The sequence below is a fragment of the Pogoniulus pusillus genome, chromosome 4, assembly GCF_015220805.1.
Source record: "Pogoniulus pusillus isolate bPogPus1 chromosome 4, bPogPus1.pri, whole genome shotgun sequence".
NCBI classification, from domain to species: Eukaryota; Metazoa; Chordata; class Aves; order Piciformes; family Lybiidae; genus Pogoniulus; species Pogoniulus pusillus.
The window spans coordinates 31,649,189-31,664,456 of NC_087267.1; the positions used below are offsets into that span (position 1 = coordinate 31,649,189).

The 15,268-nt window shown below is 42.6% G+C and overlaps 2 protein-coding genes across 3 annotated transcripts in view; one reads left to right on the forward strand and one right to left on the reverse strand.

Moving 5' to 3' along the window:
- SLC2A13 (solute carrier family 2 member 13) overlaps nucleotides 1-7,811 on the reverse strand; it is a 205,469-nt gene extending 197,658 nt beyond the window's left edge. For both annotated transcript variants that reach the window (XM_064142480.1, XM_064142479.1), the window contains exon 1: nucleotides 7,675-7,811. The gene's annotated coding sequence lies outside the window, so the exon portion shown is untranslated. The remainder of the gene's footprint in view (nucleotides 1-7,674) is intronic.
- A 3,376-nt stretch (nucleotides 7,812-11,187) lies between these two features.
- Nucleotides 11,188-15,268, forward strand: part of LRRK2 (leucine rich repeat kinase 2) — a 72,492-nt gene continuing 68,411 nt past the window's right edge. Inside the window, exons 1-2 of the mRNA XM_064142481.1 lie at nucleotides 11,188-11,520; nucleotides 11,604-11,689. Coding sequence (XP_063998551.1) covers nucleotides 11,361-11,520; nucleotides 11,604-11,689 — 246 coding nt within the window. The 5' untranslated portion in view covers nucleotides 11,188-11,360. The remainder of the gene's footprint in view (nucleotides 11,521-11,603; nucleotides 11,690-15,268) is intronic.

A 15,268-nucleotide genomic window follows, 5' to 3' on the forward strand; every position in this document is an offset into this window, starting at 1 on the left:
CCACAAAATGTCAAGGTCCAGATAAATCATAGAATCAACCAGGTTGGAAGAGACCTCCAAGATCATCCAGTCCAACCTATCACCCTGCCCTAGCCACTCAACTAGACCATGGCACTAAGTGCCTCATCCAGTCTTTTCTTGAAGACCCCCAGGGACGGTGCCTCCACCACCTCCCTGGGCAGCCCATTCCAATGGGAAATCACTCTCTCTGTGAAGAACTTCTTCCTAATGGAGCTTTGAGCATGGTGGTATATTGATGATGTCTCTCTACACAGCAGGAGGTTGGACTCCCTACTCTTAAAATGTCCCACTTCCATCCTAGACTATACTAAGACAGAAGCAAATATAAAGGCCTAGAACAAGAATAGATGTCATGAAGCAATATCTCACCACTGTAGACTTGGTGTCCTCTGGGCATGGAGTAACAAATAGGGTTATGTCTCTCTATGGGTCTGTATACCTATTAGAAGGTCACTTTGTGAACTTCATTCAGTTCTACATTCAGAGCTTCATTCAATCATGGACTGGTCAAGCACAGATATATCTGACAGGGAGGCTATGCTCTGCATCTCATACTACTGGCATTGTCAAATGCTTGTCATCAGAGCAGATCTGAAAACAATTGAACCTTAAGATATTTTCAAGCTATATCTGGGATGACCTTTGAAAATTAATTTTGAGAGAAAGAGGAGTGAACTGGCTCAGTCTTGCAAGAGAAAGCCTCCTTCCTTTTACTTAAGTGCTCTCAAGCTGAACAATAACTTTGGAATTCCTGTCCAAAGGTACACAGGACAGAACTTGCATATCCACAACTGGGCACAGTTCATCTCAGGATGTGCAAATATACACATGCACATACAAAGTTGCTGTAAATCTGTATACAAGTGAAACTTGTGACCTGCAATTCAAATCCAATTATCTTACCGTTTTTGTCATCCTTTGGACGGTGTCAGAGTAAATCACTGCCTGTAGTTTGTTTCAGGTATGTCATAACACAAAACTAAGTACACTTTGTCCAGCAGTTTAAATAGTTAATCTGTGATGAGTGATGAAAAAAACCCAGATGAATTCTAAGAAGTTACTGAGGAATTTGACAGCAAAATGGGAGAGATTTGCATGTGTAATGACCCAGATCTGGATCTGTGTGTAGTCTGTGTTCCACTACAAATACTCTGTTCTAGATACTTTATATATATATATATATATATATATATATATATATATATATGCCAGAAAAACTCAACAGATAGTTAATTATAGTTTCTTAAATTTAACTAGCATGGTAACAGAATTTTTTTGGAGGAGTTGACTGCATTGCAGAATACATCACAGTCTCCCTTTATGACTTTGCCCAAAGCCAAAATCTCATCGATTGCACAGTAAATCCTTGGACCAACTCCAGACAAACAGAAAATAGGATACACCAGAACTGGTTGAATCCAAAATCTTCTAGCGTGCACATTTCAAAACAGCTCAAAGCACAATTCTTAACCAACAAAAAGACAAAAATCAAAGCATAATTGATCAAATAAGAACAAGACTTATCTACAGCTGTTTCCAACCAATGTGATCAAAAGCAGAAAAGGAAAGCTCTTAACACTGGGAATTTCAAATCAGTGGGGCAAGCAATGCATCAAGAAATATTTTTATAATAAAACATGAATAAAATAATTTCAGCTAGTGAGTATTGAAATTAATTCTCATCTTCAAATTCTTCTTAGTCATGGCAAATCCACTGGCATACTATATTCCATTCACTATTTTGTGGGAAGAGATTAGCAAAATACAACTGCATGAACCTGCACAAGGACTGCACAATACAACTGCAAGAACCTGCACAAGGACTGCACTAAACAAGGCTTTGATACATATAACAAATAAGAAAAAAAAGAGCAAAACAGTTTTCCCACAAAAAAATACTTTTAAAAAGTGGAGTGTATTTGGAAACCTCTGATAGACTGAAGAGCAATGTCATTCAGCAACCAGATCAAGAAATTGCTGTCTAGTTGATGATCCCAAAATTTAGACCATCACAAAACTACACAGAAATGAGAAGCAACTCTAAAACTTTCAGTATAGTGTAAATAGAAACTAAGACATAACAAAACTTGTCAGCCACTAATACACACTGAGTCAGTCTAAAATGGGCATCTTTTATGTTCAGTGATTTTTCATGGGTATTTTAGTAGCTTATAAAACATCAACTGTTTTTGCTTCACTGATATTCTAAAATGAGTTCTAACAATAATTTCAACAAATCACCTAGATTGAAAATCTTTCTTTGTGTTCACTTTGTCCCAGTTTCTGTCATGGAACAAAGGAATTCAGAAGCATGTGGGCTAGATATGAGCCCTCTGGTTCATGAATGCTGAGAGATCTGAAATGAAAATTAAATAATTAATGAAAATCCAAGATTTTTTACTCTGCTACTGTGGGATGAAATCTAACTGTGAGGTTGAGACTGACTTCCTTTAAATTATCCATTCTATTAGATTTGACCTTTGCAAATGTGCCATAACTAAGCAGAAGAATTTTTTGCTGTGAGAGGAAAGGAATATTGTGATGTGGCTGCTGTTGAGATCCTTATGGAAAGTTCAACTGCTGACCAATATATTGACCAGAACTTACTGAATACTGTTGTAGTCCTCAAAACTCACTCCTGTCACTATACTCCAACTCATGCATCTAAATATGGATTAATTTTAGCTTAATAATAGACATGCAGGAACAGTATTCATGAAAAGGTTGAGACCATACATCCACACAAATTAGTCTCACTTCACTGATTATAAAAAGCTAAAAAAGCAATCAAGCATCTTATTGTAAAGTATGTTTACAGGTGTCACTTTTTCCCATGGAGAGTGCCATCTCCTGAAAGTGTTAAATGTGAAGTATCAAATATTTGACTACAAATACTTCAGGTAAATTGTCATAATTTGAATACTAACAGAAGACTATGAGCCTTTCATACTTGCACAGCAGACCAAAACAGCTAAGATATTACTGTAGAACAGTACTTATGACTTAGGAGAAACTAAGGAAATTAAGAAATGCAGGACTCTTGTGGGAGAAAACAATGCCATTCTGAAAACAGTGGTGTTTCAAGACACCAAAGATGCATCAAAAGTGATGTCTGATTATTCAAGCAAGTTCAAAGACACTTGCCAGACAGCCTGCAGATCACTGTCACAACTGAGTTTTGTGCATCAGGAAAAAAGAATTAAAATTAAAATGCAGGGTTGCTATTTCGAGGCAGGGAAGGGGAAAGGGATGGTGGGGGATGAATGTCACTGCTTTACTCCTACTCTTTGGGGCAGGGCTGGCAAGGGATAAAAATAACGGCAAAGTACTTTGTCTCTTATAGTCCCATTCACAATGAGTCAGACACACACCATTCTGACATGATGAACAGTTGCAAACTTTCTGAACTAGCAGCAGAGAGCATAGCTTTGCATGCAATTGCAAGACTCAGTATGTACCACCACAACCGATTAAACCATTCCTATGTAGGAAACAGCAGACAGTTCTCACAGGCTGTGTCCATGTTACAAAATGACCCTAAAATGCAAGCTTGGAGTAGCCAGCCTCCTCATCTACATAAATAAACCAGTGATTCAAGTGTCTCAGTCTAGAATGAAACTTCAGAGAGACTGAGGTAGGATGACAGAAGGGATTACTGTTCAGAAGTTTTATGGACAAGGTCACATCCCCTTACTTGCCACAGTCTACCACCTGTAGGTCAAATAGTCTTGAGGCTTCTCAAGCCTCCTTAGAAATCAGCCAGGAGTTACAAGTTAATTAATTGTTCAGTTAGTTCTTTCCTTAAACTTCAGATCAAATCAAAGCTTTCTCTGTCTAACAGAAGTTCTTTAATCAGCTGGACACTGGCAGAAAACATTCTGAATATCTTCCTCAGTTTCTAATTTGGACCTACCAAGCACATCATCACCTATTCAGCAGAAAAGAGCAGGAAAATTTGAGACTGGATTCACAGGCTGTGTATTACTCCAAAGTATAGCCACCACTAGGTGTCAGCCCCGTTTAAGAAATTATGTATGCCAGTTTCTTTTACTCTCACTTTCATTATCCTTGCACTTTTTAACTACATCATGGAAATATTCATACATACATACACATATGGGGTTTTCAAACTGACTTGAAGGAACACACTTAATGATATTTGCAGAAGAGCATCCTGTCAAATACCTTGCACCTTTTCAAAACTTAAGTAGGGTATCTGTTTTCACAAGGGTAACTTTCATAACATCATTTAGGTTGGGAAAGATCTCTAGGATCAAGTTCAATAGTAAACATAACACTGCCGAGTCCACCACTAAACCACGTCAGTAAGGTTCACATCTTTGTGTCTTTTTGAGTAAGTCCAGTAATGATGACTCAACCACCTCTCTGGGCAGCCCATGTCAGTGTGTGACACCCTTTTCCATAAAGACATTGTCCCCAATATTCAGTATAAACCTCGCCTGGTACATACATTTCTTTTTGTCCTATTGCTTGTTACTGAGGAAGAAAGACCAAGTCTCACATCACCAGAAACTCATTTCAGGTAGTTGCAGAGAGCTTTAAGGTCGTCCCCCTCTCTCCAGACTAAACAACCTCCATTTCCTCAGGATTTGTGTTTTGCTGTTCTTTGGGCACACTCTAGCACCTCAATGTCCTTTTAATGAGTGGCCCAAAACCTGAACCCGGTATTCAAGGTGCAGCCTCACCAGTGCTGGGTACAGAGGGACAATCACTTCCCTAGTCCTGCTGGTCACACTATTCCTGGTACAAGCCAGGAAGCTGTTTGCCTTCTCGATCACTTGAGCACACTGCTGGCTCAGTCAGCTGCTTGTCAGCTAACATTGCCAGGTTCTTTTCCACCATGCAGCATTCCAGTCACTCTCCCCCAAGCCTATAGTTTTGAATGGGGTTGTGATCCAAGTGCAGAATGCAACACTCATCCTTGTTGAATCTCATACAATTGGCCTGTGCCAATCCAGCCTACCTGAGTCCCTCTGTAAAGCATTCATACCCTCAAGAAGACAAGCATTCCCACTGAATTTAGTGTCATCCGTAATCTTACTGAGGGTGCACATGATCCCCTCACCCAGATCATTGATAAAGATATTAAACAGGACTGCCCCAATAATGAGCCCTGTCAAACACCACTTGTGACCAGTTGACAACTGGATTTAACTCCATTCACCACAACTATTTGTGTCCAGACATCTAAACAGTGTTTTACCCAGCAAAGAGTACAGTCATCCAAGCCTGTCCTTTTGGAGATGATGCACCTTCACATACAGAGAGTAGAGAACAAGCTCAGGGGCATGGGCAGTATTTAATCTTTTAAAATTCAAAGTCCTGAGAACTACAACATAAGTTGAAAAGATCTACATCCGTCAGAGGTCCTGACAGTATTTTCTGAAGGAATGAATCCATTAAGACCACAGAGGTGCTGATGGCAACTATATAACAGCAGATGGACAATTTATCAGCATTTTATCCAGGAGAGAATCATCTAACTGTCATATTGCTTCTGAACTGGCCCTGTCTGAGCATTTTGTGTAATTCAAATTAATACCATCCCCTTTCCAATCACAGAGTTTAAAAAACACAAAGCAGGGACATAACACAGGGTAAAATAAAGATCCAGAATATTGCGCTTTCAGTAATACATATGCATGGACTCTTCAAAACAGACTTCAAAACAAAGATGAAGTCTCCTGTAATTAACTTTTCATTCCTCTCTCTAAGGGGGGGGAGTATGAGACAAAGCTGAATGTGGAAAAATGGACTTGACTTACTGTGCTCCATCAGAATGAGCTGACAGAGTCCTGAGGCAATACCTAACAGCCTCTGCAGGCTCACCAGGGATGTATAGCATTGCCAATAAAATAATGGTAGAGCAGGAAAGGAGTAAAAGTGGTGGTGGGAAACCAAACAACCAACAACAAAAAATCCCCACCTCACCAAACAAAAGAGCCAACATACAAAAATAGAAACATGCTTGAAAAGTGCAGCAGGCATTTTTGCATTAGACAGCTGTGTACCTAGAAAACAGAGACATCCTAAGATACCATTGCCAAGTCCAAAACCCAAGAAGCTGTAACAGTAACTTATCTTAAAAAGTGGGCACAGTCTGACAAAATAGAAAATGGTCTGGAAAAAAAAACAACAAAACAAAACAAAACCAAACAAACCATCAGCTATTGGCTGTTACAGATGAAAAATCTATGCTGCTGAAACTGCAAGTAGAATCACTAAATAAAAAATGCCTAAGACTGGAACAAGGAAGAGATATGCATGCAAAAATATTAGGAACTGTGCTGAGGAACCTCAAGATGAGAAGGTTGGGCAGGGCTCTGAGCAACCTGATCTGGTTTAACATGTCCCTGCTCACTGCAGGGTGTTTGGAGTAGATGACTTTTAAAGGTCACTTCCAACCCAAATCATTCTGTTATTCTCTGAATTCCTGATAGGAGAACAGTAAGACAACATAGTAAGGCTCTGCTCAGTGACAGATGAACAGCAGCAGTGGAAACTAAAATACAGGAAATGGCATTTAAGCACAAAAAACTATAATAGGAGTCTTGTGTAACACTGCAATAGGCTGCCCAGAAATCTTTAATTCCATAGAGATGCTCAAAACCCAATTGGACATGGGCCTGAGCAACCTCCACTAAGTGAACTAGCTCTGAACGGTAGCTGGACTAAATAGTCTTCAGAAGTCCTTGCCAGCTACAGCTCTTCTGTGGTTCTGGGACTAATTACTCTTGAATATAGACATGACAACAAAAAACAATGCTAAAGCCTGAAAAAAAGTGTACAATACTCAAAGCTCAAAAAAGCAGCATCTTCTAGATTCATTTTAGGCTCAGATAAAACTTAAGTCAAAAAGCAGAAATCACAAGGCCACATTTTCTGGTTGTCACAACTGAAAGAATACCAATACAATAGCAGCAAAAGGTTAGTAAATACACAAAAGCTGCTTAGTTTTCCTTTTCATTTGTGTGTGTAAGAAAGGTCAAGGTCAGATTTGAAAAAGAAAAATAAAAAAGAACCATTCAATTACCACATGAGGTCAGGTCACAGTAGTCACAATTCTGTTGAACTGACTGCCCTATAGATGTCACAAAGCCAGTCACATTTAAAATTATCTACAGAAAGACAGTCTGCTTCTCCTCCCCTGCTTCTCAGAACTGTCTGGGCAAAGGCACAAGGAGTCTCTGCTGACAACAACACAGGAGAAGTTCTGTTCTATGTATTCCAAGACGATGTGAAAGAAGAGGTGGAAATCTTGCCGTGACAAGCTGGTTTCAGAAAGAAAGTCTAATTAGGAATTTTCCTCAGCCACTATTCATAGAGTCATGCACTGCAGATTCTACTACCATTTATTCATAAGAATAGAAAATCTGCTTATGGTTATACGGTCTAAATATTCAGAAGCTCCCTGCCTCATCTAACATAGCCACACTGACAGATGTCTGGAGACTCAACACATTCATTAAGACTTCCAACTTTGACAATGCAACAGCTTGAAATCCCACTGCAGAAACCTCTGCCCCACCTGCCTGAGAGGGACACTGGGACATCCAGCACAAAGGTGCCAGGGCTGGAGATGGTGCCAGGGCCACAGACGGGGGACAGCCAGCTGGGCTCTGAGGGTCTTACCTCAATTTGGCAATCACCAGTTGCTCCTGGAGAAGACTACAACATCTCTACTTTCTCTTGTGGCCCTGAGCCAGCCACGCATGTGTGCTCGGTGCCAGCTGAGTGTCAGTGAAAGCCTTCCTGCAGAGCTAAGAGCAGCATGAGAAAGGCCTCTGCTGAGGTAACAGCTGTGCCCACATGTCCCCATGCTGGGGCAATAACCCACTTGGGTTCTTCACCCCCGCCTCAGATGCTTTGCAGAATTTGCAGATGCTCAGAGTCCAGCAGGGGCTGCAAGAAGGATGCTCCTACCCTGGCCTCAATGTGGTATGAATGAGCCAAGAACTCAACCCCAAATGTATAAAAGAGATTCAATCCCTGACAAGGGTTTGCACATGAGTGCAATGACCTGTTTCTAAATATAGGCAGGGAAAGCTCGTGAATGTGTGATGTGACCATCATGTTAATTACTGCTAAAGGTGCTTATAGCCTTCCATGGTGGTTTTTTCCTTGGTCCTACAGCCACTGTCACCAAGCTGAACTAGTTGCTTTACAAACATCCATCCTTCATTCCCCCCAGCCTCCAGAGGGGCTCAAGAGGAGTCAGTATCATGTGCCCTGGCAGCCAAAAGGACAAATCTCATCCTGAGGTGCACCCAACACAGCATAACCAGCTGGTCAAGCAAAGAGATTACCCTGCTGTACTTCATGCTGCTGTGGCCTCACCTTGAGTATTGTGTGCAATTCCAACCCCGTGTTCAGTTTGAAATAAGGATTTAAAAGTTTTATTAATACAACTGCATCATCATTACTAGCTGTAATTTACAACCAGTATTTCTGACTGTATAAAAGATGAAGATTAACCTTAAAAGAAAAAAAAAAAAGATCTTTTGTTGAAATCTGGTAATGGCTCCAATGGCTTTGCAGACATTGGAGAAAGATGATTGATATAACCTGAAAAACTGTATGTGCATTCATAGAATCGTAGAATTGCTTGGGTGGGAAAGGACTTTGGAGAACATCAGGTCCAGTCATTTCACCCACTCCACCAAGTCCATCACTACACACCATCTGTCCAAGCACCAGACCCACATATTTTTAAAAACAAATCCAGGGATCACCATTAAACCACCTCCCTGGGCAGCCCATCCCAGTGCCTCACAACCCTTTCCATGAAAATCATTTGCAAAATTAAGCAATCTTTCAGAAACTGCTAGAAGGCAACAATGAGGGTTTACATCTAGACATTTTTTAAAGTTTTTCTTTGTCTTTGAATTACTGCTTCTGCAGAAAGGGGGGGGGAAAATCTCCTTCAAGTGAAACTAGCCCATTTAATTAAATTAATTTTTATTTTAGTCCAAATTAATATATTCCACACATCTCAAACTATGAGTCGCTCTTCCATATTTGTTTTTCAGTGTTTCAGAGAGGGAGAATTTAGCTCACCATTTAACAAGTGCAATCTTAGTTAGCAAGCTGTAATTGGGATGCCAACATGATTGTTTCTTTGTGCATAAGTATCTAAGGAAGACTGAATGGTCACAAAATAATGCACAGGCTATAAAACCAATACACCAACAGTCCGAAGAGTTTATCCAGGACCATTTGTTTAGTTTATTATGAACAATTAGTGACCTCTAAATCAGCTATTTAATGAGCAGTATGAGTCTCTATCAGCTAAACACTGCAATATAAGCAAGGGTTAAGTAAATCCATAGTCTATGATCCTCCAAAACACAAGATATTTGTCTAACAAAAGCACAGTCCAGCTGGAGAGTTTAGTCTTAGATTCATAGAATCAACCAGGTTGGAAGAGACCTCCAAGATCATCCAGTCCAACCTATCACCCAGCCCTATCCAGTCAACTAGAACATGGCACTAAGTGCTTCATCCAGTCTTTTCTTGAACACCTCCAGGGATGGTGCCTCCACCACCTCCCTGGGCAGCCCATTCCAATGCCAATCACTCTCTCTGGGAAGAACTTCTTCCTAACACCCAGCCTATACTTCCCCAGCACAACTTGAGACTGTGTCCCCTTGTTCTGTTGCTGGTTGCCTGGGAGAAGAGTCCAACCCCACCTGGCTACAGCCTCCCTTCAGGTAGTTGTAGACAGCAATGAGGTCACCCCTGAGCCTCCTCTTCTCCAGGCTAAACAGCCCCAGCTGGTCTACTAATACCAGTAGAGAACTATCAGAAGAGCTATTATCTTTCTAACCAATAATTATTTAAAAAGACAACTACAAGACCCCTACCCACACACCACTATCAAGGAAGGACAGCAGAAACAGTGACAGACCTCAGAAAGTTTCTATCAACCACAAATGAGTCGATGCACACATGCACAGCAAATAAACCTTGCACATGTGCAAACAGGCTTAGAAAGAATTTTGACTTCTAAATATAACCAAGCTTTGTTTTAAACAAACCCACGCACCCGAATCCACAAGGCCAAAGCATTCAGGTGCATGAGTCTTCCCCAGGTGAAATGAGATACAGCTTCACCTCAGCTGCCACACAACAGCTGTAAGAGTACAGCACTTTCCCCAGCCTCTCACAGATTCACCGCATGACATAGGCTGACAACTCCAACCCCACCAGGCAGGGAGGCTCCTCACCAGCCCAGAAAGCTGCCCGCTAGGTACACCAGCTGGCTACAGCTGCTTCCCTCTTCCACTCAGCAGAGCACCACATAGATGTTTTCTGCGGAAGCAGCTTCCCTCACTACACATCCCCCACTTTGCTTCCTGTGCTAGTTTGGAGCAGGCTGGAATGTTTTGGTGAGAAGAACTAGATTACAGGCTGTGGAAGAAAACAGTGGTGATGTCTACTTCCCTCACAGGCTTGCTAAGGAGCATGGAAACAAGAAATTAAAACATTAGATAACACTCTCACCATTTTTTCTCTCACTCGGGCTGCTGACTGAGCTGCATCTCTCTAACGCACCCACTTTGCTTCTTAACCTCTTGGCCGAACCTCTATTCTTCCTTGGGACTGGGGCAAGGTTGAGAGCAGCAGGGGGAAGGTGGAGGGGTGGTTGAGAGCCCCTCCTGGGGACTCAGGCTTCTGGGAGGGGAGTTGTGTTTCTGTATTACTTTTTACCTTGTCTATTTCTGTACATAACTGTATACACTGTAAATATCTGCTTGTATACTGTGCTAGCTGTAAATATAAGCTTCATTCATATTTCCAGAGCCGGCTGAGTCTAGTCTGGGTGATTTCTAATGCGTGTGTGTGTGTGAGGGGGGCAGGGGAAGACCCAAACGGTCACACTTCCACGGACGATCACCGCAGCCACAGCCAGCTGCTGACCGTCTCACGGAGAGGGAAAGCACGGCGGGGCGGTACCTGGGCTGCATCCTTGCACGGTATTGGACAACTCTGTCGTCAACTATGGAAAGAGGCCAGCTGCCAGCGCGCCTAGTCCCTCTGGGAGCCCTTTATGGAATGGACGTGAGCGTCCTCTAGTGGTGCTTGTCCGCCCGTAGAGGGCGAGCTATCGAGGCGGTGGCGTCTCCGAAGCGGTGCGTCGGGAGGGGCCTGCGGCAGCGGGAAGGGTGGCTCGGCACAGCGGCGTGACGCTGATTGGGGCGGGCTGGGGCTGCGCGGGGCTGCGGCCGGACGTCTCACGCCACCCAGCCGGCGCTCCCGCAGGCCGCGATAGCGGTGGATGGGGTGAAGTGGCCGCCACAGAGGGCTGCGGGTCGGCCATGGCCAGTGCCGGCCCGGAGGAGGAGGAGGCGGCGGTGCGGGAGGAACAAGTCCTGAGGAAGCTGGTTGTCCGGCTCCAAAACGTCCAGGAGAGGAAGCGACTGGAGACGCTGGTGCAAATCCTGAGCGACCTGCTGGAGCTGGCAGCGCGACAGAGCGGTAAGGCACTGGCGGCCCGGTCGTCCTGCCGAGTTACGCCCGCCGCCGGTCTCTAACATGGCCTGCTTATGTGTCCCCCGCAGCTCCCAGACTCTTCAGCGGCAAAAATGTCCATGTGCCCTTGCTGCTGGTGGTAGACCTGTACCCGACAGCGGCAGGCGTGCAGCAGGTAAGAGCGGCGCGACGCTGGCGGGGAGGGGGTCGGGTGAGGGCGGGGATCGGGGCCGCCTTCGCGCCGCTCCCGCGTCTCTCCTTAGGCTACGCCGGGCACCGCAGTCCTTTACCGGGATAAAAGTTACCGCTCGGTTTGTTTGTTTCTTTTTGACTTCTTGTCTCCTCGATCGCCTGGTGAACTATTGTCAATACACTTGCATGCAAAGGAACAAGTGTTGGAGGTTTTTGCAGGTACCACTCGTTGCATCTCTATTTAAGCATCAGAGGGCGAGGTAGCGAATGGAAACTAAGCGACATGAGCACTGGATGACGTAGGCTTCTAAATTCCAAGTAATGTTATCTGATACATTTTCGTTGAGATGTACTAGCCCAGTGTTTTCCAGGAGAAGAAGCCCTGCCTTTTAGCTAAGAGTAGGCTCTGCAATTCAAGGTTCTGCTTGGGTGCTCCTGCAAGTTAACATTGGCCCATTTAGACTAGGTGTGGCACTTTCACAATCGATGTTGTCATATGAAACAGCTCCTTCCTAGCAGGCATATATTAAATTTCTGACGATGTTCACTTTAAGGATGTTTATAAACTTAAGATTTCTCTGCAAATCACTGCATTTCTTTTTGCTTGGTTGGTTTTAATATTATTTAAATGGTTACTGTACTTTGGCCTTTTTTAAAAAAGCTATTTTTCTATTCAACTCGAAGGCAAAACATAACTTACATTGTAAATGTCTCTTAAACACTAGTATATTTTATGGATGTTTTGGTTTTAGCCTGACAGAATTTAGCTAGAGGTTAAAAGCATAAAATTCAGATTAAAATCTGAAAATGTATTTGTGTAGAGCTTAATTAGGAGTAATAGTGACTTCAGGTTTTCTTTGAAGATTAAATATTTGTGTAGACTCTGAAGTTTTAACTTATTTTACTCCTCAGTTGTGAGGTCATTAAGAGATATAGAAGGTTGAACAAGCAGTTATTTTCAGGATAGGGCATATTATGTATATAACAATGTACAAAACTACTGCCTGGAATTTTAGACAAGGAAATAAAAAATACTAAATCTAACTACAGCTGAAAGTAGGTCCGAAATGGCAGTACAAGACTCTTACAAGTGCACAAGGAAGATAGTGATTGCTTACTTTTCATTCTGATTGTGATTTAATATAGACTCACTCTGATTTAATATAGACATTAAATTGAGTTTTAGTCTAAATCTATACCTGCATTTGCATCTTGAAGTGTTACTGTTTAGAAGTTTTGGCACTCCTTTGCATTACTGGACAAGGGGATTGAGTCTGTCATCGGTAAGTTTGCAGATAACACCAAGCTAGGAGCAGGTGTCTATCTGTTGGAGGGAAGGAGAGCCCTGCAGAGGGACCTTGACAGGCTGGATGGGTGGGCAGAGGCCAATGGGATGAGATTTAACAAGGCTAAGCGTAGGATTACACTTTTGCCACAACAACCCCAAGCAGCGCTACAGGGTGGCTGGAGGGGAGCCAGGCAGAAAGGGACCTGGGGGTAGTGGTAGATAGTAGGCTGAACATGAGCCAGCAGTGTGCCCAGGTGGCTAAGAGAGCCAATGGCATCCTGGCCTGCATCAGGAACAGTGTGGCCAGTAGGACAAGGGAGGTTATTCTTCCCCTGTACTCAACACTGGTCAGGCCACACCTTGAGTCCTGTATCCAGTTCTGGGCTCCTCAATTCAAGAGAGATGTTCAGGTACTGGAAGATGCCCAGAGAAGGGCGATGAAGCTGGTGAGAGGCCTGGAACACAGCCCTGTGAGGAGAGGCTGAGGGAGCTGGGGGTGTTTAGCCTGGAGAAGAGGAGGCTCAGGGGTGACCTCATTGCTGTCTACAACTACCTGAAGGGAGGCTGTAGCCAGGTGGGAGTTGGTCTCTTCTCCCAGGCAACCATCAACAGAACAAGTCTGAAGTTGTGCCAAGGGAGGTCTAGGCTGGATGTTAGGAGGAAGTTGTTGGCAGAGAGAGTGATTGGCATTGGAATGGGCTGCCCAGGGAGGTGGTGGAGTCACTGTCCCTGGAGGTGTTCAAGAAAAGCCTGGATGAGGCATGGTCTAGTTGATTGGACAGGGCTGAGTGATAGGTTGGACTGGATGATCTTGGAGGTCTCTTCCAACCTGGTTGATTCTATGATACTACATTATAGTGAAGTATGAAATTCATAGTCTGTGAGAAGCTTATAAATCTCCTAGGCAGCTCTTGCTTCACACTCAGTTGTGGTGTTTACAAACATCTACAATATGTTAGTAGAGCTGTGTCCTCTTGCTTCCTTCACTGTGATTTGTTTACAGTCTTTGTTAGTACACAATCCTCACTTTATGGCAGTGGTGAAGTAATGTAGTGGCTGTTTCAGTGTGGTCTCATTTCTAATGACTTTTTATTGCATAGATGCCTTTATTGACCTCTTTTTTTTTTGATGTTGTAATAAAATGGACTCTTAAAAGAGAATAAACAACAGTAAGGGGCATGTCTGAAATAAGTGTTTTAATTCCTTCCGCTCTTTACCTGGTTACAAAGCATCATGTTGTGCTGCCGTTCCACTGGCTTGTAGAGAGTAAATTTGCTTAATGGATAAATACTGCAAGTACTAGTGCAAGCTGAACTACAGACATAAATGCTGCAATCTTCTAAAGAAGTGGGAAGGCACTGGTCTGGAAAGTCAGTAGTGCCTTAAAGTAAAATAGACCTCTTTCAGTAGTTACTCTGGCAATAATTGGAGCAAAATATGTTTATGCTTCAGTAAAATGCAATCAGCAGAGTTTTATTGTCTCACAGAGAAGATATGACCTAAGGTAATACAAATTCATTGCATTCTAGAAATTAAAATGATCTGATTTAAAAATAACAAGAGTTTTAGTGCTGCCACCAGCTGTTTCTGTGTATTGGGACTTCTTTGTATTTAAAATAATATTACTGGTGTGTTTGGGGCTTCTTTTTTTTTCTTTCTGTAGTTTAAAAGACCCATGCTTTTTTATGTAATCATGAAACCCATTACAAGCTCTCTGTTATCTCAGATTGTGATTCTAATGTTGTAGAATAGACTGCATGTCAGCAGGTCAGATGTTTCCACTGGTCTTCTCTGGATCCACATTCCTTACTTATATTTGTCACAGCCATCTAAATAAAAATGTTTAATGGCAATATAAATTTGATCAGAAACAGTTTTAATACCAAAAGGAATTTTCCTAAGTCATTAAGGATAATTTTCATCAGGTTCTATATTCGACAAGGACAGTTAGGATGGCATGAAATGAGATTTCTAAAATAAACTAAAACCTTTTTTAAGCAGTATGTGGTGTTTGAATTAATGGCTGTCTCTACAGTGTTTTTGCCATGCAGATTTGAAATTTGTACCTGACTGATTGTCACTGATAAACTCTGTTTGGCTTGGAATGTGGAAAATAATATAACTACATGCTCTCATCTTGGGGAGGACTGATAGGTACATTTAATCAGGACTGAAGTTACACAGACCAGCTTAATCTTCCTGAATGCCCATAGTAATTGGTTAGCAGTCTCATGTAGAGCCAGCCAGCTTGCTATCCAAGCAAGAGGAGAGCAT